Source organism: Astatotilapia calliptera, chromosome 5 (assembly GCF_964374335.1).
Source record: "Astatotilapia calliptera chromosome 5, fAstCal68.1, whole genome shotgun sequence".
Lineage (NCBI taxonomy): Eukaryota > Metazoa > Chordata > Actinopteri > Cichliformes > Cichlidae > Astatotilapia > Astatotilapia calliptera.
The window spans coordinates 8929283-8955322 of record NC_137426.1 but is presented as its reverse complement, the minus strand read 5'-3'; the positions used below and the strand labels follow the sequence as shown (position 1 = coordinate 8955322).

The 26040-nt window shown below is 38.8% G+C and overlaps 2 protein-coding genes across 19 annotated transcripts in view; one reads left to right on the top strand and one right to left on the bottom strand.

Annotated features, from left to right (window-relative positions):
• The first annotated feature begins 3788 nt into the window (after nt 1-3788).
• padi2 (peptidyl arginine deiminase, type II) lies at nt 3789-14197 on the top strand. 2 transcript variants are annotated; one of them, XM_026167063.2, is made up of 16 exons: nt 3789-3994; nt 7128-7299; nt 7710-7779; nt 8007-8068; nt 8251-8368; nt 8883-9035; nt 9199-9389; nt 9599-9702; nt 9959-10070; nt 10375-10482; nt 10647-10798; nt 10910-11057; nt 11202-11295; nt 11412-11491; nt 12601-12738; nt 12848-14197. In XM_026167063.2, exons 1-16 carry the CDS (start codon nt 3828-3830, stop codon nt 13079-13081), a joined length of 2103 nt encoding a protein of 700 aa, XP_026022848.1. In that variant the 5' UTR covers nt 3789-3827; the 3' UTR covers nt 13082-14197. The 2 variants fall into 2 exon arrangements, with proteins under 2 accessions (XP_026022848.1, XP_026022849.1); XM_026167064.2 differs by lacking the exon at nt 3789-3994 and adding an exon at nt 4717-4934.
• Nucleotides 13766-26040, bottom strand: part of rap1gapb (RAP1 GTPase activating protein b) — a 106513-nt gene continuing 94238 nt past the window's right edge. For 13 of the 17 annotated variants that reach the window (XM_080301637.1, XM_080301635.1, XM_080301639.1 and 10 more), the window contains 13 exons: nt 23076-23231; nt 22834-22905; nt 22658-22744; nt 22216-22368; nt 20649-20780; nt 19398-19475; nt 18528-18637; nt 18083-18199; nt 17568-17697; nt 17093-17183; nt 16587-16696; nt 15868-15913; nt 13766-15739 (listed from right to left, as the gene is read on the bottom strand). In XM_080301637.1, coding sequence (XP_080157763.1) covers nt 15905-15913; nt 16587-16696; nt 17093-17183; nt 17568-17697; nt 18083-18199; nt 18528-18637; nt 19398-19475; nt 20649-20780; nt 22216-22368; nt 22658-22744; nt 22834-22905; nt 23076-23231 — 1245 coding nt within the window. In that variant the 3' untranslated portion in view covers nt 13766-15739; nt 15868-15904. The remainder of the gene's footprint in view (nt 15740-15867; nt 15914-16586; nt 16697-17092; nt 17184-17567; nt 17698-18082; nt 18200-18527; nt 18638-19397; nt 19476-20648; nt 20781-22215; nt 22369-22657; nt 22745-22833; nt 22906-23075; nt 23232-26040) is intronic. The other 4 variants (XM_026167062.2, XM_080301633.1, XM_026167050.2 and 1 more) reach the window with 4 other exon arrangements.

Sequence of the window (26040 nt, the reverse complement as noted above, 5' to 3'; positions counted from 1 at the left end):
GGGCAAATTTGCTAAATGTTTCTGTTGCATTCTGAGTATATTTTATTCAAAATTATGGCAAACTGGAAACCTATGTATGTAAATTTTCCCTTGTTTTCAATCTTTATATCAACTGCTATATAACATTTCAATTAACAAATTCATTAAATATAGAATTTGACACTTGACAATTAGAATAGAATAGAATAGAATAGAATAGAATAAAGTGGGCTTTATCAAAAAATAATACAACAGCCCAGCAATACAATTTTATATTTGTGAAGAGAATTATTGAGTCTTTAGACAGCTGCCAATTCAACTCATTCAATTTAAATTTTATAAGAATTTTTTCTGTTGAGCTAATTAATGTAGAGAGAGAGAGAGAGAGAGCAGGGAGCAAGGGAGGGAGAAAGAGGATGGAAGAATGCAGCAAATCGGTAAGGGGGAAGTCAGTGGAAAACAATTTGACTATGATATTTGCATATGACATTGTGATCTGTGGTGAGAATAGGGAGCAGCCAGAAGAGAGCCGTATGATGCAGGTGGGGGAATGCTCAGGAGAGAAGAGGAATAGAAGTCAGTAAAAGCAAGACAGAATACACATGTGAATGAAAGAGAGAGAGGTTGGAAAATATAGCACTGTCAAAAAGATGTGAATGTGAGGCATAGCTGGATGTCGCAGAACTAAAGATGCCAAGATTTTCACTGGAAATGACCAGGAGGGACAGGATTAGAAATGAGTATATCAGATCAATTTATAGACAAAGTTAGAGAAGCAAGGTCAAAATGGTTTGGACATGTGCAGAGGAGAGATAGTGGATATATATGGAGCTCCCAGACAGGAGGGAAAGAGGAAGATAATAGAAAAGATTCACAAATGTAGTGAAGGAGGAAACGGTGTAATAGAGGAAGATCCTAAAGTTGCAGTGAGATAGAGGTAGATTATCCACTGTGACAACCGCTAAAGAGAGCAGCTGAAAGAAGAAAAATGATTGATTTGCTTCGAACATGTAACTATACAATTTTAAAAAGAAGAGAAAAGGTTTAATCTAACCTGCAGGACCAGGAAACCATAACCTGAAACTCCAATTGAATAGCACTTTACCCCACCCCAGCTGACATTTGGCACTGCTGATGTCTTGCCTTGATGTCTTGTGTACACATGCCATTACATGTTTTCAGAAGCAGTCTTTAACTTCCAAACATTTTTCCTGTGTGCATGAGTACTCTACAGTGTAGGGACTTCTGTAGCATACTGCTTCACAAGCTGTTTTTGCTCCTAGATATTTACACTTTGCTATGACCACACTGGGCAGACATTTGTCAAACTAACTTAGTGTAAAGATGGCATCCTGTGACTAAGCCACCCTAAAGTCATTGAGCTGTGCAGTGTGACCCCATGTTTTGTCACCAGTGGTTTTTCAAAGGAACATGCATGGATGTATGCATGATATTCATAGATCTGTTTGCAGTTGATGTGGCTCAGTTCAGTTTGATTCAATTAAGTTCAGTTCAAGTTTATTTATATACCACCAAACCACAATAGCAGTCTCCTCAGAATGGAGAAAACCAACCCCAACAATCAGATGATCCCCAATGAGCAAGCACATTTACTGACATACTGAAGTGGCATATAAACATGTAGAGAGAGAAAAGAGGTGAGTAGAAGGTGAAAGCTGAAAATAAGTGTATCGTAGTGTATCACATGAATTCCCAAAAGAGTTTAAGCCTCTAGCAGTATAACTAAGGGATGGTTTAGGGTTACCCGATCTAGTCTTAACCATAATCTTTATCAAATTGAAAGTTTTGAGTCTAATCTTAAAAATAGAGAGGATATCTATCTTTATCCCCCAAATCTAAACTGGGAGATGGTTCCATATGAGAGAGGTCTGATAGCTAAAGGGTCTGCCTCCAAGTCTACTTTTATGTATTTTAAGGAACACAAGCCTGCAGTCTGAGATTGAAGTGCTCTGTTAGGACAATATGATGCTAATACTGAATGTGAGGAGAGGGATTTTAAATTTAATATGGGAAAATTATGATCTCTCTTACTCATTCTTGTTTGCATTCTAGCTGCAACATTTTTAGTTACCTAGAGGCTATTCAGGGAACTTTGGGGACAACTAATAATAATGGTTTACAAAACTCTGGCCTAGAAGTAATGAATGCATTTATTAGGTTTTCAGTCTCACTTTAAGACAGGATGTTTCAGAGATACTGCACAGATTAAAGAAGGCTGTCCTTAATGTCTGTTTAATGTGCACATTAACATATCCTTATCAAAAATGACTTCAAGATTCCCCACAGTCTTACTGGAGGCCAAGATACTGCTATCCAGATTATCCTGTTAGACATCATATTTTTAGGGCCAACCATGATAGCCTCAGTTCTGTCTGAGTTTAGCAGATGAAAATTACATCCAGGCCTTTACATCTTTAAGACATGACACTAGTTTAGCTAATTGATTTATGGCTTCATAGACAGATATACCTGGATATCAGGGCATCATCTGTAATAAAAAAGAGTGCAGTAGTTTATATTAATATGGGAAGCATGCATAATGTAAAAATTATTGGCCCCAGCATTGAAGCCAGTGGAACTCCATGACTAACTTTACTTTACATGCACAAACTGGAACTTTTCAGGTAGATACCATTCAAACCATTGGAGTACATTGACTTTAATACTAAGAATGTTTTCAATCTCTGTATTAAAATGTTATGATGAGCAGTATAGAATGAGGTCTAATGGGACAAGCACAGAGCTAGGTCCACTGCCAGTGGCCATAAGCAGGTCATTTATAATCTTAACTAGTGCTGTTTCTATTCTATGATAGAAACGTTATCCTGATGAATAGTACAGTAAAATGTCCTACAGGTAGCTCTGCAGCGGGATCTGTTCCTATTCTGTTTCAGTTACATGACAGTTTATGTTCTATGATAGAAATTGACTGTAAATCCTGACTGAAACTCTTCAAATAAACCATTCCACTGTAAATGATCAGTTTGCTCATTGATAACATTGATTTCAAGATTTTTTTTTTTAACATAACAAGAAGGTTGGAGATTGGGTTATAATTAGCTAAGACAACTGGATCAAGTAAAAGCTTTTCATGTTGTTGTGTAATTACAGCTTTTGTGTACCCCATTAATAGAGATAAACTTATCATGTTTGAAGTGACTGCGTTAACTAATGGTGAGACTTTTTTGAACACCCTTGTAGAAATCTGCACTTTTTTTTATAGAACAGAAAACTGCTTTTATAAACCGAATGAAAATCTTTAGTGCATCACAATTTCCTCTCCAGCTTACAGGTTATCTGCTTTAAGGTGTGTGTTTGCGATTTATATCAGAGAGTCAAAGCTTTCTGATTTTTTTACTTTCCTTTTAAGAGGAAACACAGTATCCAGTGTTAAACGCAGATTAACCATTAACCTCCAAACACCCAGATGGTGACAGCAAACAGAACCTGGCCCTTATTCTGCAACCTAGTTTTCAAGGGCTACTTATTTATTCCCACAAACACCAACAAAATGATTGTACATACAGACACACAGTACAATACAGTCCTTGAACCTATGACATGCCCTAGCAGGTTGGCCATGCCTTTGCAATATACAGCAATGTCTGTGGTGCGGAACAAAAACTTCCATTGGCCTCAACCAATCATAAGTTGCACAACTCCTCTGAAGATTTTAATTAACAGGTTTTGGCAAATTATTTTAAAGATGGGAAGGCTTGTAAGCTTGTCCCTCCTACTGCAAATTACATAAGCTACTTAGGCTTTTCAGATATGAGTACATCTGCACACACCTACTACTCTTCACAGGAGGCAAACAGCCGTCAACCATGTTTCAAGACGTTTACCAAACCAATGTCCCTCCACATATACCTACTTTCTTAAATAAGAAAAGAAAAGTTACCACGGGTAGTCAACTTACATGTCGTCTAGACACACAAAAAACGCAGCAACTTCTCTACGTTGTTGGAACCTCTTTGACAGCAAAGGTGAACAGGTAAGGTGAAACACTAACATGACTCTAAACACACATACTCAGCTCTATATGCACGTTATAATGTTGGTAACAGTGGCGAGAACATCACGTAGAAAACTTTCAAGTGACTGTTCAGTGCATACTGCTGAGAGATCTCGAAGGGTGCGGCTCTATGGTGCAGTGGGTGGGTGCGCTGGTTGGTGTCAGTTGTCACAATGTGTCTGTAAAAACCTAAAGTAAATACAGAAAAAAAATACAAGTCATCTGTTCGTACTGGGTTGGCTATAGCTTATGAGGTCATCTACTACTAATCGGAAAGTTGGTGGGTCGATCCTTGGCTTCTCCAGTGTGCATGCTAAATATCATGTGCAAGATATTAATCCCAAATTGGTCCGATGTATCCATCGGAGTGTGAATGCGTGTGAATGTAGAGAAACCTCTTATGTAGAAAAAGCATGGATAAAAGTGCTTTTAATGAATGGGTGAATGAGGCAAGCTGTATAAAGCGCTTTGAATTCTCAGGAAAAGTAGTTAACTATATAAAATCAGTCTATTCAATTATTAATAGTTGAAATGTGCACAGAGCCAGCCCACTTTCCTCCAGAAGATCTCGGTAAATAGAAAGATCAATAGATAAGAATAAAGAACTGCCATAGGATAAGTGGCCACTGGAGGGGGCGGAGTGGAATTTGACTGACCAATCACCGCACAAAGCCTAAGCCTAGCAACGTACCTGCAGCTTTTATGATGAGTTGTCGCGCTGGTCTGAAACAGTTTAGAAGTTTGCGCTTTCACTTCTCTGTACTGTCGCAGCAATCGCTGGACGTTTGTGGTCAGTCTCTGTCTAACAGTGCGAGAAGACGACAGTCATGATCCATCCCCGCACGCTCAGAATAGATTACGGCAAAACTACGACGGTACTATACGTAGTTGGCTCGGAGCTAAACGTCAACCTGAACAGGTAGGTCTTGCTCAAACCGCTATAATACATTCTTCGCCAAAAAGCTCACCTGAGTTATGTGAAATGTCTTGCTTAGGGGTTGATAAGCAAACGCGTTGCTTTGTGGTAATATTAATGTTCTATCAAATATCGTAGCCGATTGTCCATATGTATCCTGTGTGCAGATTGTATTTTCACTGTCATTAAAAATACGCACGCTTCACAAGCGTTGCTTTGGCGTTGTTTATTTTTTTATTTTTTATTTAACAGAACATCCGTGCAGTATTCTATGTTCGAGAAGTTAATTATTTGCTAAAATATTTAGTGAAATGTTGATTCAATTGTATGATACCTTTGGCATACTATCGGTTGTGTTTTTGAATAGTAGCACTATACACTATGTTGGGGCAGAAGTGTTCCTAAGTATTGGGACACTTAAACATTACACCTGCAGAAGCTGCTCGGGCATGTGCCCCCATTAAGCTCCCGGCACATAGTTTTTGTACTGATGTTAATACCAGAGGAGGTTTGGAAGTAGTTACTGAGTCAGCAGAGCGTTGAAGACTTCCAGGTAATATAGGTCTTGGCACCCTGCGGCCCTGTTTGGTAGCGTCGTGGCCAAGTTTCTGTAGTAACTGAACCGTCCAATTTGCAACGGTGCAGCTGCTCCTGGATTATCTAAAAGGGAAGAGATTTTACAGAGAATTTACATGCTATTATAGTACCAGTGCTCTTCTACGACCCATTATTTAACAAATGTTGGTAAAGGCGGATTGCATTGCTAGATCCTTGATTTTATACACCTGTGGCAATGGGACTAAAATGCCTGCATTCAAAGTTTAAGAGGCTCGGCACAATACTGTGTGGTCCATATAATGTATGTTATACTTTAAATTATTAGTCCTATTTTACTAACATCATTAAGTCAGGGACTGCTGGCCAAAAGAGGTCATGATTTTATTTTAAAGCTGGGTGGCCAGAGAGCAAGCTGTTTTCCACATCCAGGTGTGGTCCACCCAGATCCTTTTTACAAACAATATTGATAATATAAATCAAATGCATGTGTTATTATTCATTACCTTTTATTGGCAGTGTGGTTGTGATGGTTGTGATCAAACAGCCAAAAGACTTTCTCTTCTCCATTAAAAGAGTAGTACTGTTGGTTAGCCATGATTGGTCAAAAACATTATTTCAGGAATTAGAAAACTCATCTGAAGTTCATTATTCATTTGTACACAAAACAAGAGCTGTCTTGGTGATTAACATTTAAATCGCACGTTGGAATCAGTCTCCAGTATCTCTGTCAGTGTTCTCTACATAGGGACTGATAGAATGAAAAGAAGTTAGTGTTAAAATCAAAAATAATTCTCGATAGAAAGTGTTTTTGGATATTCTAAAACCCCTTTGAGGCCCAGGTGGTCCCGTCCATATTCCAGTCTCCCACTCTGCCGAGTCAGTAATCCCTTGTCTCTCTGTTATGTAGGCTGGCATTTGGCAGAATGTACACCATACATTTCTTTGGAAAACAAAGTCTCTCCTGTTAACAGCAACAATGAAACACTGTTAATTCTTTCCACAAACAAAAGACTATTAGATTTGCCACCACCAGGAACTGCACACAAATATCATCCTTCAGGTTAAACAATAGAATTCTGACATATTCTAGCTGCCAGTTTATGTAGTGCAAAGTCAATAAATTATGTCTACTACAACCATCATCGTGTTATAGAGCATTATTAAACCATTCAGTAAATGTCACCTTCAAGAAGTTTTTGCTGTAAAGACATCAGCATTTGTGCCACGTCAAGTTGTCTACGTTGTGGTCTCAGCTTTGCCAGACCAACTCTTTCAGTTGTTTCAATGGCGCCTATTGCTAAACAAACAGATGACACATGGGTTAAAAAAAAACCCTCTGCAAACTAGTATGATACAAGATTATCATGTTCCTAGTGCCTCAAGAAAAATTAGTGTAAAAAGCACGAACAGCTACAGAAATGACAAGAATATGACTTGTTCAGTTTATCAGGTCAGTTTCTAAGCAGACCGATATCACTGTGACTAAAGCTTGTGGCTTGTCTGTGTACGTCAGAGCACTTCCTCATATGTACATGGAGAAAAATATGCGCTTTTTGAAGTGGACCTCATGTTTAATACAATATGTTTGTGTTGTATAAAACACCTGTCATCAAATTGTGCTTTTTTTCTGGTTCTCAGGAGTGCCCCTCCCACCTCCAAGTTCTTCTCCGTGAAAGGCACTGCCAATGTTCAGTACAGCATCAGCCCCACTCCTCGGGACACATCCCACCTCTCTCCCATCCCTCTCACTGAAAACTCAGTCCTGCTCATCAGCAGGGACCATGCCAGTCAACATGAAAATGATAGCAAGGTATAGTAGCACAAAATTGAATCTGAATCAGAATACTCTATTAATCCCAAAGGAAACTGTGTAATTGCATGACATTGCTGTTGTCACAAGTCAGTATGTCACATTTCTTGATTTCAGCATTTCCTCTATCAAGAGCATGATTCAAGTTCATGTTAACTGTCAAAAAAGATTTACTGTTAGTCAGATTAAGTCATTTTTTTGCTCAGTTTTCCTGCACCTGTGGGTAAAAATACTGTCAAACCGAACTCCTGTCAGGATTTGTACTTTAGTTAATGATTGAATTGTAGCTGTTGAAATTACCAGGGCTCACTCCTATTTGCTTTACAATGGACAACTCACAATCAAACAATATAAAATCAATACCTGTTAAATTTCTGCACATCATCAGCTTATGTCTTTTATTTTAAAAGCTGTCAGTCCAGTACTATGGGGCGAATAAAGAGGTCTTAGGGAGAGCAGTTGTGCATCTGACAGCTGTTGGTAAGTTAAATTATAATGACGCAACATGCATTTTACTAAGAACTTGTTGTTTTGTCTGTAAAATAGTACATTTTATTGCTCATTACAATCCAAACATGATGTACGATTCACCAGAGTTTCATATCATGATGATTGTGATATGAAAAAACAAAACAATAGCTGTACTGCGATCTGAGCCTGTATCTGGAAAAGCAGTGTGTGTGATCAACAAGCTTTCTGTTATGCAGAGCTCTCACTGGATGTCGATGCTGATAGAGATGGCATCGTGGAGAAAAACAACCCTAAAAAGGTGATCTAAAATGTTTCAGCTTTACATGACAGAACTACTTCAACACAATATCACATTTCCATTGTATGTCAGTAAAGACAAGATGCAAACATGCTTATTCAGCTTGCAATTATTTTCAGAAGATTTTGCTGAAGTCTTTAAGTCACAAAATTCACATTTTCATTTTTTTGAAAATATTTTAGGGTTCTTGGAAATGGGGTCCTAATGGGCATGGGGCCATCCTTTTGGTCAACTGTGACTCAGAAAAGACCTACAAGAAGACACCAGACAGCGAGGACAAAAGCATTTATAAAGTGTCTGGTAAACCACTTTCAGTGCAGTTTCAGTTTTCACCAATAAATACTCTATTTTTTCATTTGTTTTCTGTACCACCCACAAGTTTTTTTTAAACTTTCCCTAGCATTAGAAAAGCCGTTCTTATTGTCTGTACTAAGCAGATTCAAATGGTGATATGGTAAATCAGTCTGATAAAGAAACCTTGTGAGAGACAAAGACTCACAAGGGTAAAGATAAAATCCAGTAGAGCTGAAATTTGATAGTATATGCTGGTCAGGCGTTATGTGTAAAGGTTTACAGTTACCAGAAACACTACCACATGCTGACTGACGTCTGCAGCATGTGGAGCAGTTAAAAAAAGTCTCTTCAGCACTGAAGGAGTAACTAGTACAGGTATGGAAGGTACCAAATTGCACTATAGCACGGGATCAAAGCCCCTATTGTAAGTCAGTGACTACAGCAGATACCAGGCACAACACCTGAGATGGGAAAAAATTCTATGGTGCCAACGGCATTAATAATTTTTATGGATGTACAGATCTAAAGGACATGTCTGTCATGGTGCTGCGGACCAAAGGCCCGGGTAAACTCCCAGAGGGCTACAAACTAACCATGCACATCTCTCAGGGAGATGCAGAGAGTGTTCGAGTCTTCAGAAACCGATCCACTGAAGTGTCAAATAGTGGCCTATGTGAGTAAAGAAGTGGGTATAAAGAAAAGCCCCGGAACATTTGATCTGATGTGCATGTCACCTGATCTGTAAAAGCATGTTTTGAACACATTCTTTTTTTTTCTTTTTGTTTCTAAGTTAACCGCCTAAGTATTTAACCTGTTTTCTGTCATTCTTACTTCAGCGCAGAAACTTTACAATCTCTTTGTGAAAGACTATCCACTGGTGCTGAGCAGTGATGTGCTGTCCAAGGAAGTGCCTTACCTTGGAGGCGTGGCAGAGATGAACTTTTATGTGGAGGGCCTGAGGTTTCCTGACAAAGACTTCAATGGACTCGTCACCATCAACCTCAGTCTATTAGAACCAATCTCTGATGTAAGTTCCAGAGTATAGCGTTACAGTGTAACACTGCTTTATTTAATCACCTTCTTTCTTTACACCCTTAACTACAGCATAACTGTAGCGGATACATTTTGTGACTCCAGTTAACATGAAGTTTTTGAATCCATTTTTTAATGTTGCATTACAAACATAGAATGGAGTATAACCGGCAGTACTCAACAGCCTCTCGCATGTTTCAACAGGGTCTCCCTGAGACGCCGATTTTTACTGACAAAGTTGTGTTTAAAGTCGCACCATGGATCATGACACCCAACACGCTTCGACCTGTAGAGGTGTTTGTCTGCAGGTTAGTGTAGACTCATGAATAATGAGCATGATGGTGACAGCTGTTGTTGCTGTCACACATTCCCCTTAGCTTGCCTTCTTTCCAAGAAAGCCAAACCTGTTTGTCTGTGTAAATACTGTAAATACTGCTTTCACAGACATTTGTTGTTTTACAATTTAATTTTTAAATTGTTTTTAAAGCTCTCACTAAAATAAATTCAAATATGTTACTTATGTTGTGGCACAATCTAAAAACTGCTTGACTGTTTCTTTGTTAGCACATCTGATAACTACCAGTTCCTGAAAGGAATGAGGAACCTTGTTGCGAAGAGTGGGTACAAGCTGAACATTTGTCATGAATATGTAAACAGAGGTGACCGCTGGATGCAGGTAAGCCATTTTTTTTTAAACAAGGAAGGGTTATGAGTTTTAATGATGGTAACATTGTGGTTTTATAACTCCAAGTAAACAGGAACAGTAAATAAGACGAACATTAACACGAAAACCACGAAAAGTGTTTCTTTGAAAGATTACACAATAGCAACTGGTTTCACAACAACCACACTGCAAAACAGAAAACCACAAACATTTGCAAACACGTACATATCTATTCATTCACACGAAGAAAAAAAATTCTCTAATCAACTAAGCCAAGAGGACAGCATAAATATAACACATATTTTCTATTTTTCAGGATGAACTGGAATTTGGTTACATCGATTCACCTCATCATCGTTTTCCTGTTGTTCTGGATTCCCCGAGAGATGGCGAGCTAGCAAACTTTCCATACGATGAGCTGCTTGTAGGAGAAAAGCTTATAATAAGTTTTTACTGTTGATGTCATTAAAGCTTTGATTGTATATTATTCACATTGGTTTTGTTAATCAAATTATAGGCTCAAAGCAGAAAATTACATTACTTACGCTGATTTATAAAAAAACACAAACAATTATTTACTTTGTCTAGGGTCCCGACTTTGGCTATGTGACAAGGGTGGCCCTAGATGAACATGTGAGCAGTTTAGATTCGTTTGGCAATCTGGAGGTCAGTCCTCCTGTCACAGTAAATGGAAAAAAATACCCCCTGGGTAGAATCATCATTGGGGTTGCCTTCCCTACGTGAGTTTCTAAAAAAATTCAAAGATCAATTCTTGACTTGTAAGCAAATGTACCAAGAGCAGAAATGTTACAGATGACTTTTGCAAAGTGAAACCTTTTTATTTCTTATAGGGCAACTAAAGGACGAAATATGACCAAAGTAGTTCAAGACTTTTTGTGGGCTCAGAAGGTTCAGGAGCCCATTGCCTTGTTCTCTGACTGGCTCCTTGTTGGCCACGTGGATGAATTCATGACTTTCGTTCCTGCACCTGACAGAAAGGTAACTAAATTTTCTACTGAAGTGAATCTGGTGCTGCATCTGCTTGATAGTGACTTGCTGCTTTGTATATTGTGGAATTTTATATAAGGTTTTAGGATATGAGAGCTTCACTGTTATCTTTGTCTCTTGTTTGTCTGTTCACAGGGCTTCCGACTGCTGTTGTCCAGCCCAGACGCAGGTTACAAACTATTCAGAGGCCTACAGAGCAGTGGACACGGACAAGCCACGTTGTTTGATGGTAGGCCAGTGTTTATCTGCAACGTCTGTAGAATATATGCAAGGGCATCTTAGCAATGCACAAATTCATCATGGCACCAAGCCTTATCACTCACTCTGAATGATGTTCCCAAACAGGGTTGACAAATGCAGAACAAATAACACTGGATGAAATCCTTAAGGATGAAAAACTCCAAGCTGAAAATAACTATGTACAGGTGAGTGAGATTATAGAAATGGAAAGAAGATGAAAAGAAAGAAGACCAGAAAAGAATATGGTATGCTAGTTCAGGCACGAAGACACAAGTATGTAAACAAAGATAACACATCTAACTGCTGAATGTCACATTCTGGCAACGAGCATTAATATGGTGCTATGACAGCCTCTACTCTCTAGGAAGGCTTTTCACTGGATTTTAGAACCTCGTTGCAGGATTTGCTCCCATTCACCCACAATGGCATTAGTGAAAGCACAACTGTTTTTGAGTGAGAGCGGCTGGCACGCAGTCAGCATTTCAATTCTTGCCAAAGGTATTGGAATGGGGAATGCCAGGATGCTGTACATTAGGAATTTTTTTTATCAGCACTAATTCATGGCCACCAGCCCCACAACATTATTATCTTTCCAACAAGCTTTACTGTTGGTTTCAGGCAGCATTGGTAAAGGAGGATTCATCATTTAAGATATTTCAGCTGCTTTAGAGTCCAATTGCATTGTACTCTACCCCACCCTAGCATGCATTTGGCATTGCTCAAGTTACTCTTCTGAGCCCCTTTGTCATTACAACTTTTAAAGGTCCAAACAAAAAGTTTTTGTGTTTTTCTCAGAAGCCGTTTGTCCTTTAATTCCTAAGTTTAATTTTTACTGTGTGCATCAGTACTCTACAGCCTATGAACCTATGTAGCATACTTCTACACATGCTGTTCCTTCTCATAGATATTTGCACTCCGTAACAACACTGGCCAGACATTTGTCAAACTGACTTAGTGTAAAAATAGCCTCCTATGACCAAGCCACCCTAAAGTCACTGAGCTGTGCAGTGTGACCCCGTGTTTAGCGACAAAGACACATGCATGGATGTATGCATGATTTTTCTTTTAGAGAAATTTTTGCAGTTAATGTGGCTAAATGATCTTAACCTGCATATTAGGGCTGATATTCACATACTATTGGGTACATTTGTATTTGGGTAGATTTTGGTGGTACGTAAACCAAAACTACCATATGAACCACTATGGAAAAATGTTTTATATTTTGAGCACAGTAATTTAACAAGCAAAATGAGAATCATTTTAGAGGCATATATTATCATTATTTTATTTCCAGAGCTGCATCGACTGGAACCGGGATGTGTTGAAGAGGGAACTAGGCCTAGACGATGAAGACATCATTGATCTGCCAATCCTCTTCAAACTAGTGGAGGATGAAAAGGAGTATAGAGCAGTAGCTTACTACCCCGACATGGTAAATTGTACATTATATTTTATTAGGCATCAAAGCTCCTGCTAGTTGAAAAAAGATGTAAATAAATCTTTGGGCTGACAGAAGAACTATTTGCTATATTTGTTTCCAGGTGAACATGATTGTTTTGGGGAAAAACCTTGGTATCCCAAAGCCCTTTGGCCCCAAAGTGAATGGACGATGTGCACTCGAGGCTGAGATGTGCTCTCTAATGCAAGGCCTGGGCCTCAACTGCACGTTCATTGACGACTATTCATCCTACCACCAGCTGTTGGGAGAGGTCCACTGTGGGTCCAATGTCCGCAGGGAGCCCTTTGAGTTCAAGTGGTGGAACCTGGAGATGTAAATAATATAGATATGGCATAGAACGAGTTCAGCCCTGGTTGATTTGGTGACGCCCATCATGAAAATCATTGTATTGCCATAGCAAACACTTCATTGTCATCATTTTGTAATGAATACTAAAGATCAGCAAATGTTGCTTTACAAAATAAGAAATTAGAAAGGTGGTTGGTGATAAATGCAACTGTTTTCTAATGTCATGCAGAGAACGATGAAAACAGCTGTGGGAACAGACTACATTGCATTAACAGTATCTTAATGTAGCTCTGACACACTGTAAACAGGGTAAGTAAGGCATGCATGCTATGTTTCATGTGGCTCGAAATGGAATCAGTTAACAGTGATGCAATGGTGGACTAACTAAACGATGATACTAACAAATCTACATATATACAAAGATGTACTTACAGAATGTTAAAACATGTATTTGGTATCCAGTCTGGGAATGGATTTCATAAAAATTTGGGGGATTTAACTTTAAAAGGAGCAGATGGTGGTGGTTAGGTTGGTGTATTAGATAACTTGGAAAACAGCTTCCTTAAAGCCTTACAGAGAATCATCTCTGCCTTCATGAATGAGGAATGCCTTTCAGTTTCTTATCAATCATTTTATATTGAATGTGCTTCATTCTCACACAGAAATACTTAAATGGCAAACATGATTTTTTTTTTTATTGCAGAAATGAAACTTTATTCACTTTATGCATTTTCATCTTTATTAAACTTTTTAGTTAGCTTATTTTACAAAAAAAGCTATATGTACAAACGTTTCTTTTAAACAAGGGCTTAAGCAAGCTGACAAGAATCAATACAATCATTTGAATCAAGCACAGAGAAGACTGGTTTCCAGTGTTGTGGTTAGCATACAGTGCAAGCACAGATAGATGATGGTACCACATAGTGATGTGCTATAATAACTCAGAGCCACACGAGGGCAGGCTTTATCTACTCAAGGATTCAGGAGGAAAAATGATTTGAATACATCTTCCTTAAACGATTCTGAAAGGCTGTAACTGACATGTGTTACTGTTACATTTGTCTATGTTTTTCTGTGCATGTGTTGTATTGAGAGTGATTTATGCTATAAACAACTTGATGAGTACATTAAACAGTACATTTGGTCCAGTGTTTTAAACTTTTTGTCTCTTTAACTATAAATGCTGTCGTTAATTCACAAAAGACAAAGGTCTGCTTCAGTCACGTCACTGAAATAAATCATCCCTATATGAGCTTTTTCCTTCACAACTTAAAAAAAAAAGCCTCTCTGCTGATGTTTACTGTCGTCAGGAATCAACACAGTACAACTATTGTGAGCAAATATGTACAAATGAATCCATCTCTGCCTCATTTTACATTCAAGCAATCAGGCAGCAGCACAGTGCCTTTAAAAATAACCCTTCTTTAAAGCAGCTCACATGACAGTCATAAAGGCAACTTCAAGACGAGTCACAGTGTAATTTACTTTCAGCAACAAATCGGGTTTTTCAAAAAGGTCAACGTTCAGGAGTATCTCTGAAAATGTAGTGTTTAAGTCACATACATATATTACACTTTACATACAAAGTAGGAAACTTTGACATTTGGCTCTCTATTAGCAGTGTGCACTGCATCTGGAGATGTCGGCTGGTTTTTCGGTAAAACACAAATCACAAGGACAACACCTTTATGTCAAGCATGGCACCAGTTTCCAGAGGAGAGGATTTTGACAAGCAGATTTACACCATACACATTACTGCTGTATACACACCTGTACACAGACATCAACAAATGGGGTGTGAAAAAGATCTTTGAAAAGTTCAAAGAACTGCTTTAAGTTTGCAAATTTGATGATGCGTGTCGCTGGTTTGGGCACTACAGTAGCTCTGCTTTTGTCTTAAACTAAACCAATAGGGTCAACGTTTCTCTTAAAATAGGTCTCTTTTTCACTGTGGCACAGTTTTTGTCTTTTATATGTAACCCATCAATTAAAAATGAGAAAGGTGAATAATAGTTTTTACATCCACCAGCAACAGCATCATGAAAGTACCCTTGATTAAAACATGACATACTCTTGCTGAAGTTGTAAAACACAACAAATATCTACTGAAGAATACTCGGAAAAGAATACATCAACATTTAAAGACAAAATGTGGCCTTAGATGCAGCCACATACACCTGATACATCAAAGTCAAACCAATATCACAGTGGGATGTGAGTTTGACATTAAAAAACAAAGCTTTCTTCTGTAGTTCAACTCTTTACAGGCTGAACAAACACCGGCTGTGTGGATTTCTTTAACCACTCTTTCAGTGACAAGATTAAATCTCCATTTGAATCCCGATCTTTGAGTTTTTACAGTAAGAATTAGGTTTCGGAGCTTACTGGCCTGAAGAATGAGAAGGCGGGCACATGTACTGTGCATTGCCAGCTGAGAGATGCTGCATGAGTGCAGAGGTCCTTTTCCTTTGTACTGAACAAAACGGAGGTTTTCGCATGGAAATGGTGGTAGGTAGGTGTCTGGGTGTCTGTCATGTCACGCAGCAGATCCAAGTCAAACAAAAAAAAAAAAAAGTATGATCTGTCAGTTGCTTGATCTGGCTTCTAACTGCTCCTTTTCTGCATTGATGGAGTTGACATGCCCTTGGCTTGCTTCTTTTAGACAAAGATGCCCCTTATTGGAATGCTTAGACAAAAGGGGAGAAAAGGAGAAATACATAAATGGGCAGAAAGAAGCATCAGGTAAATGAAGTAATAAGGGAATGGAGGAATGTGGGAATTTATCCCTTAGGCTGTACCAACATTATAACCTACCTGAAAAATGGATGTCAATGATGGGGCGACAGAGTGGCTAACAGTTCTGCATACAGATAAGGAATGAGAAACCATGGTGCAGTCAATATGCAAATATTTATTGGTTTGCATTGATTCACCTTTCTGTTTTCAGCCATGCTAGTGCATAGTGTCTTTATGTTTACATGTTATATTTATTTGATTTAAAAGGAACAATACACCTTAATTAAGATGAACACTTATGTTAATTGCACAAATTAACTTTCCTCTTGCAAAGCTAAGTTCAACTTATTATGTCAAATATCTCAACATACATACATCCAACTAAACATGCATGGGGCTCAAAGTCTGTATAGACACCCATTCTTCTGAGAATGGGTGTTTAGTGATTCTCTGGTTTCTGTTTGGGCTGATTACTAGATCATTTCCGAACAAATGACATCTGTGTTATAGACTTTTGAGTGTTAGTTTAAGCATGCATTCAGTTAACATGCTTTCAGGTGTTAAGTGAATGTGGACCTAAAACCACCGTACCCTCACGCCTGTAGATGTATTACTGTACTCTGTACAGCATCAGAAACTAGTAGAACAAAAACAGGCGAATATAATTTCCCAGAACAATTTCAAATGACCAGCAGGAATATTGGTCCTTTTACTCAAGTCGCTTATTAAATCATTCTACCAATTTCTGAAAGCATTGCGGTGTTATTTGATGACTTGCACCAAGCACTTTGTCTTACCGATGAGAATTTGTGCTCCTGCTGAGTGCGCTCCATCTTTGACCGGCTGTCTGTCCCTTTTGGTTCTAATGTCCTCGCTGCGTCCGGTTGCTGCTGGAGACGTGAAGCTGCTGGAAGGAAGGGGACAGATGTGTTGCTGTCATGGTTAATAAACTCAAGCATATAATGCTGCCAGCTGTTATAAATACAAAAACCCCAATGTGGGGTATGTTTCATGTGGGAAACAGATACATTTTCAGAGTAAATGTGAGTTATTTAGGAAGAGTTCGCTAAATTGTACAAATCATGCCTACTGCTGTTGTTGTTGGTAAGCTCCATATGGGGAAGCTGAGCTCCATCACTCAAGGGTGCTTTAATATTAATTTCTTAGGAAACACAGAGTGTTATTTTTGCAACTGCCCTATATATATTTCCCCCAGATACTCTTGACATGTGAAACAGTTGACCTTTTGGTAACCACAACTTCAGGATATTACTGAGACAGTAATATGAGCTCCCAAGCTCACCTGGAAGATTTCCTTGGCTGGTACTGTCCTCCACCCCAGAGCTGTACACAAATGAATCTTTTTTGACTGGTGTAACACACGACACACTTTCCTGGAAGAAGAGTAAAGTAAGTTTGATATATAACTTACAATAAGATGAAGGCAGCATAATCAAAACTAAAGTTTTATTCAGTTGTGCATTTGTTTTTGTCTCTTTGTAAATGCAGACAGTCTATCTGAAAGAAATAGCTAGAATGTCCTAACTAGAATGGAGTGATATCCATCAAGCCTTCTCATGGGTTTTTTCCCCCAGTTGTTCAGCTTACAGCAAATAACAGATAAGAACCAAAGCGATACTTTCACTGCAGTAAATGTGGAATAAATGCTGATGGAAGCACTTGTGGATCATCAATGCTAGGACGCTGATGACTTATTTTGGCTTTGGAGGAAGTAACCTTTATGCATGCACTTGATAATGTGTAATTACTCCACCTACCAGTCCAGTGTCGTACTCTTCTTCTGCTTCATGCTCCTCCACGACGCTGGCAAAGCTGCTGGCATTGGAGGAGGAGCGGGAAAGGTCCTGCGCCTCAGGGATAGATGGTGCCCTGCAACACATTGCCAAACTACACACCTGGGTCACTCTGATCACATAATCACTTTGTGGTTTCCTTCTACTGAGTTCATTAAGGAAGGTTAAAAAAATAAAATAAAGTGCACTTTAAAAGTCTAATTACTTTGCCATCTTTATGTCAGAGTTCATCTGTTGTTCCCGAAAAAAGCAGTTACAAGCAAAAGAACCATAGTTTGATCACAGTTTGACTGAATAATGTGAATGTTTGGGGTTGTTATATTCATTTGGCTGAAGAGGATTAGGACTATAACTTGGAGAGCAATCGTCCATGTCACTGTTCCATTCTACAAAATACAATGCAGCCTTTTCAAACTGATTCAATGTGTGTGACTATAATACAAAGTAGTATACTCTTACATAATGAAATTAACAGTCACCTGTTCTTTGTGGTAGGAAACTCTGGAGAACTGTGATTGGAGGAGTTGTCTGATTTGTTTTCCTGTGACATGTGGCTACTCTCTGGTGTCCTCTGGGTGTTGGGTGATACTTCTCGGCTTCAGGAAAGGATATAAAGTAGTCAAAATAGCTCATCTGATTTCGTTTAACAATAAATGGTTACAGTGCATTCATATCACTCAGCATGGCTCCACCCTAAAACTGAGCATTATGAGCTGAACCACTGACAGCAACCAACAGCTGTGCAGTTGTTGTTGTTTTAATCAAATCAAGCATTGACAAGCCCTTCTCTTAGGATTTGATCTTACACAGTGCATTTTCTAATAGCTGTATCCCTCATTTTAATGTCCTGTCTTCCATCTGTTACAACACTGTTCTCTCTTCACTACCCACTCTCTGCTGATCAGCTCTGCTCTGTCCTCTCACCTCCTCTCTTGGACCTCCTGGATGTTCTCGATGCCAATAGCACTACTGCGACGGGAGCTGAACGGCCCAGACTTTTTCCTGGTTGGGCTTTTCCCAGGAATGATCAATGACTGACGGTGGGTAGGGAGAGGAAAGTAAGACACACAGTTTGGGGATAGTGTAATAACAACAAAACATGATATGCAGTGCATAAAGTGAAGCTTTCTACATGTAGAAATATCTTGTAGAGGAATTCTGAAGTAACGGTTGGATAAATCCTGAGTTAAAGTTATGACAAACTTGTAAAACATTTTATTTTACAAATCCGTGATGAACTTGGCTCCAGACAAAAATTCATTATATATTCTATAACTGATTATTTTTACTCTTATCTCTGAACATCTCATCATCTCTGACATTTTATTTTCTTAGGTGCAGCGTGTACATCAGCTTGGCTGGTGCACACTTTTAATTTAAGACGCAGTATGATTCATTGATGTGCGACTGTCTATGAGAACATAAGTGGGAGTTTGTTTATCTTCTCCTTTTACAATATATTTTTCTCTTGCAGTTACTTTTAACTAACTTAAAAGTAAAATGGTGCAAACACATTCGTGAATGAAAGTCCTGACACTGATCTGCCTTCTGTCTACCAAAACCCATGATGGTTGTGCAAATGAATGAAATGAAGGAAATTGTAATTAAAACTATAACCCGACAAGTATCATTATAACTGATAAATTCTTCAAATCTGAAAACCTCTCACAGCCACAGGAATGAAACCGTATTTTAAACTTAAAACAGGGTAAATACTAATTAAACATTACATTATACAAAGACAATAGTAAATTAAAGAAATGTTTTAAATAAGTAGGTAGAATATACGTGGACCTCTTCTATTGTTCCTATCCCTATGGCACTGCCTCGACGTCCATATTTACTGGGACTTTTCCCTGGGACAAGCAATGACTGAGGTACACAAAACAGGGCAAGGAAAGCAGAAACAGAGAGAGAGGAGATTGAAAAAGCAAGAGGGGGAAGGAAAAGAAAAGAACACATCATAAGATCTCATGCGAACAGCACAGAGAATTTAAACAGCAAGGTGCAAAAAATGCTTAAAAAGGAGACTGCAACGTGACTCAACAGAGAAGACATAATATCGAGGAAACAGTGAAAGGCGTTATAGAGCAGAAGCGGGTTGGGGTCCAACATAGGAGGGCACAGCAGGATATAGTCTCAAGGTAGCGGGCAAGCCAGCAGTTTCTGCCCTGAGGGATACAAGTTAGTTTAGTGATACATTCAGAAAAAGAAGAAATGGGACAAAAAGGCTGATGCAAACCAAAGGGTAGCTTCCAAAATGTGTCTTCTTTTATTAACTGGATTAGTAAAGTTAGTAACCAAATGGCACGCTGCAGCAAATCTTAAACAAGTTTGAAAATAAATTATCTATCTTTCAAAGAGACACAAACAAGACAGTGAGCTCCTATGGTTTGTGCCATGCATCTTCTTCAGCCACACATGCACAAGGCTGCTTAAAAAAATTACAATATTTGCAGGAGGATATATGACAGAGCACAGCAAGGAGCAAGGGAGTCTGGGTAGTCATACAGCAGCTGGACTGAGCTCACTTCACAACTTGGAATAGAGACTAGATTGGGGCTCACAAGCAATCATTCATCTATATATACTGATAAGAAAATCACTGGGTTAATTCCACAGCTGACATTATTTTATAACATTATCCTAGAAGTCTGTCACTCTTTGTGAAGATAACGATTCTTTAAACAGATGAGGATGAATGACAAATGGCGAATGAGCGCTTCTGTTAATTTTCCAAATAAAAAAAGGTATTAACATGAACACTATGAACTGTACTTGGAAAAAAGCTGATTAGTGAAATCTGATTTAGTAAAAGCAGCAGTGAATTTAAAATCTAGGGAATGAAAGTGAGTGTTTGATGTTAACATACTGATCAAAGTAAAGTGCTCCGATGTGCCAACAAGAGTAATTTCCCAAAGTGCTTCTTACGAGAAAGAATAGTGGTTAATTTATTTTGTACGTGAACCCACTGCTCTGCGAGTATACTATACCCTGAATCTAAGTGTTAGGTGGGCAACGTGTGAACCAAAATGGGCTACTTACAATCCCTGGGGTTTTGGGACTCTCTGCGGGATTGTGGGTAAAGCTGCCACTGTGACTAGTGGAGACTGTGTGTGACTTCTTGTTACTGAGGCCCATGGCGTCCATAGATTGGCTTCTGCTGCGGATGACCCGCTACAGAGAGAAATGAGGAGATGCTGTCAGTGGATCCACGTTAATATGTGGAAACACAACACCCTGATGAATAGTGCAAAGCATTATATACTTCAAATGATTGTGAATCTATACTGAAATCTAATCTAAATTAAAATAATTATGTGTTTTCTATTTTTTTTATTTTGCTAGAGCAGACCACTCTATGTATTATTATGCATTCTAAAACCTTTAGTGGAAATCAGTGGAATGATTTAACTGACATGTACTTCTTCAACTATATTCCACATAGTGCCAACTGAGATTTGTTCCACCTGGTCCACTGTTTCTCTTTAATTTCATATCAATATGATTCTTTGAGCTACATGCTATACATTACATAAATGTACATCACAGTAAATGTGATAAAGCTAAGGGATAAAATGTGTTTATATGGGCATGTATGTGTGCATTGGTGTGCTTAAATGTGCATATGCAAGTGTATGGATGTATGCATGATTATTTATTGAACACTTAGGGGCAGTGCAGGATAGCATGTAGAGGGGAGAGCCTGTGTGGAGGACATGTAGGTTCACAGAGGATTTAAGAGAGTGTAGGCTTTGCAGGCATTAAGGATGGAAATTGGCACTTAACACGGTGAGTTTTGGAGTTGGGTTTTGTGTCATGAGCAAAAAAGACCAAGACTATTATGAGAGAAAGTAGAAGAGGGAGTAGAACAGTATATAGAGAGCCAGAAAAAAGACCAAGCGGCAAGACCATTCTCGACAGTGAGAAAGAAAAATGAGGTAGGATTTCTTGGGTGGGAGCTCATCTGTGCTCATCTATATAAGTTTATGAATGTATGGAAGAAAGACAGACATTAGCAAACAGCAGAGCAAGAGAGGATGAAAGAAAGGCTTTATATATATCTCTGAAGTTGCAGAGAAACAGCAGAAAAGATGACCTAGAACTAGTGATCATCACAGAGCAAAGAGCAAAACAGCAAAGGAATGCTGCCCATGAGGAGACATCCAAACTGCACCATCAGCTCCCTAATGAGGGGTCATTAAATCGTTCATCAGGCACACACCATCACAGCTTCTACTGTCGTGCCTCAGCAGCTGAGCTACGCTCCACCACCCTAATGGTCATTGATGGAGCGCTCTCAGTCAGAGCAAAGTGCCTTTCATACACAACAGGACACTCCACAGCCTCAAAACCATCATGTGAGAGCACACTGAGTTCAGCAGTCACAGCCAAGTAAGGAATGCAAATGCCACAGGACTGGTCCTTTGAGATACCGCAGATTTTCAATGCTTTGTTTTTTGATGTGTGAATACCCAGAATCCCAGCCAAGAGACAGAGGACGCACAAAATAAAGCACCTTAAAAGTTTCTCCACTCATCACTATTCTCTCTCATGCATGTAGAGTTGCAGATTACCAAGGCACTCCATCAAATGAGGAATGACAGTTTACCTTGAATGATTCAAAGAAGCCTCCTCCTCCTCCTCCACCTCCTCCACCCCCATTCTCCAGCTTATCTTCGTCGCCACCCAGACCCATCATGGACTGACTGTTTATGTGCAGCTCCTCATATAGTGTTTCCAAAAGTGCCGAACGAGTTCGCTCCTGACAACAACAAACAAGACAATTCGTTTTCATACCGACCATAAACCTAATATTCACCATTTAAAAGGAGGGATTGAACAATTGCTTCAGGATGATAAACATCAGCAACAATGCTGATAAGAATCAGGGTTGTTGCCTGAGATGATTTGGACAACAATCTATGTTTCCACTTCGTATCAGTACAGCCAGCAGGATGCAGACCTGTGCAAACAGGCGTGTGCTTAAGTCTGCATCAACACTACACACATTCACACTCCCTTGGCACAATTTGCTCCAGTGTGCTTCTCACCTCTAACTTGGCAAACTTCTCAGCCTTGTAGCAGGCGTATTCTGCATTAATGAGTTTAGTGAAGAGGAACTCATAAAACTCAGGGCCCTGAATAAAACAAATAAAAAGGTGAGAGGTCAGAGTAAAATATTTTTTTTATCTGTGTGGTGAAAAAGGAAAATATGGCGTTAACTGACCTTTTTGAAGATGGCAGGGTCAGGCAAAGCAGGCCCAAAGAAGGGTACATCATCTCTTGCTGTCACAGAAACCTAAAAAAGAAAGCAGGTAAGCCTAGAGACTGAAATACACATGCCACTATTAGAAACTAGAGAGCAGAATAAAATTCCTTAATTATGGATGAGCAAATCTATAAATGGGTGTTATAAGTCCCTATTGTTCAAATCCTCTTGATACAGTATTGACTGTCCTTAGAACCAACCTTGTAGGTGACATTGTCTGTACATGCATTTTCCACCTGCACCACCACATATGCATGCAGGAAGTTGGACTGGATCATGTCTGGTACAAAGGGCGTATTTTCCTCCTGGAACACGATGGCCACAATGTCGTTGCCTATGTGTCTCTTTCTCTGCAGCTGGGGGGCACAGATAAACAAAGCTAACAACAGCGGAAACATCTCAAATGACCACTTCTGCTAACACAAATACAGGCCTGTCAAAAAAAAACATCACTGCCAGCAATTGCTCTAAAAGACTGACTGGCAAGGTAGACATGACTTTAATCCAAAAGAGCACAATCTCTCCCTCTGAAACACATGACGCCATCAGCCAAAAAATTAAATCCATCTTGAAGCTCTTGTTCCAACAATTTAATAAGATGAAAAATCTCAATATTTTACAGAAAATAAATATATATACAAAAAACATGCAACTCATGGGTGTATATAGCATTTCTGAAAGTACAGACAGAAATCTGCTTTGGGAAACAGATTTTTCACTGTAAGACAGACTTAAGACTGAGTTCGAATTATTTCAGAAAAGTGTGGATATTTTGGTAATTAACACTTCTCAGTATCAGTGGAGGTACTGCAAACTCAAACAGAAAATGCTTTATGAATCTGCTGACGACTGAATGTTATCATGGCTGCAAAATAACTTCATCTTCTTTGCTGCCAAAAGCTTCAAGTTGCCAGAAGGACACTCATGCATCTGGAGGACAAAGGGACTGTTCTCAAGTATTAAAATTTGTATCCAAGCGGTATCTTTCAAAAAGCTCTGCATTAGGGATATCTTCTTCCTTTGCTCAAGCATGAATAGATGTTGTCACTTCATTGCCTTTTTGCTAGGAACTTTGATTAAACAGCTCACAAGCTTCGATGACTATCTAAGAAGACTATCTAATTTTTTCTCTTCCTTCTAAAAGAAGAAAAGGACTTTCCAGGAGTCAAAGCATATTTCCTGTTTGAGACATAATAGCGTCCCATATTTCTTTTCAGGAACCAAGCAGTAAAATAATTTGAGAAGCTACTGAATGTGGGAATATCATATCATATTCAGTTCAGCCCACCAAACTAGAAGAAAGATGCTTATCGTGGAAACCGTGTGACCCAAATGTTACCACTGCATATAAGTGGAGGCAAGATATATCAGATTTTGCAAATGGATACAATTTGGTGATAAAGGAAATCAATCAATCAGAGGGATGTATTCTCATTGCAGGCAGCCTTTATTAAAAAAAAAAAAAAAAGGACCCACAGAAAACTCCCCAGTACTGTGACACTTGCTCAGCAGCAGCATTCACTTATTAGCCTTTGTCTTTGACAGACTAATTAACAGCCTTTTTCTAAAGCTACTTCACACCTGTTGAAAAGAGCTCTTGTGTTGGCTGGTGCTCGTGTTAGAGTCAACCAACTGGAAGCAAAATACAATACAGCAAATAGGATTTAGAGATGATTATGGTGTTTGCTTTTCTACTAGAAGTTTAATAAGGTTATAACTTTGTTTGTTTGTTCATATGAAGAAGATGTGTTTCTGATTCTGGGACGTGTTTATAAATATGCCAGTTTATTACTTAAAAAAAAAAAAGGTGAAATTATGTGAAAAAACATCAAAGATGCTCTCAATCAGTCTCACAGCTGATGGTTTTCTGATAACTTTATCACAACTGAGTTTATCTGCAAAATGAGTTTTATGTAACTGTGTTGAAAGTCTGACAGGAATTAAGTCAAGTTTTACTATTTTTATCAATTAAAGCTGAATATTGTAAGGTTTTGTAAAGAATGCATTTTTATGACAGTAATGAAGGTGAATTAGATAGGCTACACATGGCTATGATTCATGTCATCCAGGCTACTACTGCATCACCCCTGAGCTGATTATCTGTCGGCTTCAGTATTTACTCACACAACGACTCTCTGAAACCAAACAGCTGAAGACGCTCTATCTAATTTTTCCAAGCACTGCAATCGTATACCATCACCACACACAAACAGGCTTAGCGTATGTGTCACTGATTTGAAACACTTGACATCTGTTATTACTGTAAGACCTTTCAAATCTGATTACATTCAGTAAGGTCTGGCAACAGAAATCTTTTACTTTTTCCTCCCTGAAGTACTGAATACTGAGCTATTACTCTTGCACCTTGCCTTCTTTTCCTGAGTTCCCTGATGAATCATCTCATGTGGGTGTTGTTTATGCTCTCTGTATCTCTCCATGCCTAGGCAATATGGACCATCTGTACAGGGTTACTGCGGTAACAAAGTTCAAACCACTCTAGAAGGGACTGAAGAGCAGCTAAGGACTAATGCAGCTCACTGCAACATAACATCAAATAGATTAAAGTCTTCAAGAGAGGAGAAACTTCAGTACAAAAAAGACCACTGTAATTCTAGTGGAAATGGTAACCCTTAAAAATGCTATTTCTCTCTGGGGTAAGTGAGCACAACAAACATGGAATTACTTCCATTGTTAATATCTGCCAATCCCTGGAATGCTGTAATAAAAATAGCAAACAAACATGGAAGATATGTATGTACAGTTCTGAAAACAAAAGCTTTAGAAGGGCTCTATGCAGTCCTGGACATAGGCACCTTGCAGTCATTAAGCCAACCATGAACTCCTCTGTACATGAGGCCATCTGTCTGACAGTTTGGCCTAAATTATGTCACACAACAGGTCAATGATCCCAAGCACACAACAAATCTGCAACTGATGTGCTGAAAAAGAAAACAATCAGTGTTGAAATAGGCCCAGTCAAAGTCGCTGAGCTTAATCTGACCAATATGATGTAAACCAGGCTTCTTTCTTTGAGGCCGACCTTTAAAGTGAACTCAGAATTGTGATATTGATGGCATCAAAAGCTGAACTAAGGTCAAACACCAGAAATCAATATTGGAAAAAAATAAACAAATTTATAACATGTTAGAGGAGTCTCGCTCATTA

Coding starts and splice junctions, on each gene's coding strand:
- padi2 (XM_026167063.2), top strand. CDS start 3,828: ATGTTTCAAGACGTTTACCAAACCAATGTCCCTCCACATATACCTACT. Junction 8,069..8,250: donor AGAAAAACAACCCTAAAAAG/GTGATCTAAAAT, acceptor AAAATATTTTAG/GGTTCTTGGAAATGGGGTCC. Junction 9,390..9,598: donor TATTAGAACCAATCTCTGAT/GTAAGTTCCAGA, acceptor ATGTTTCAACAG/GGTCTCCCTGAGACGCCGAT.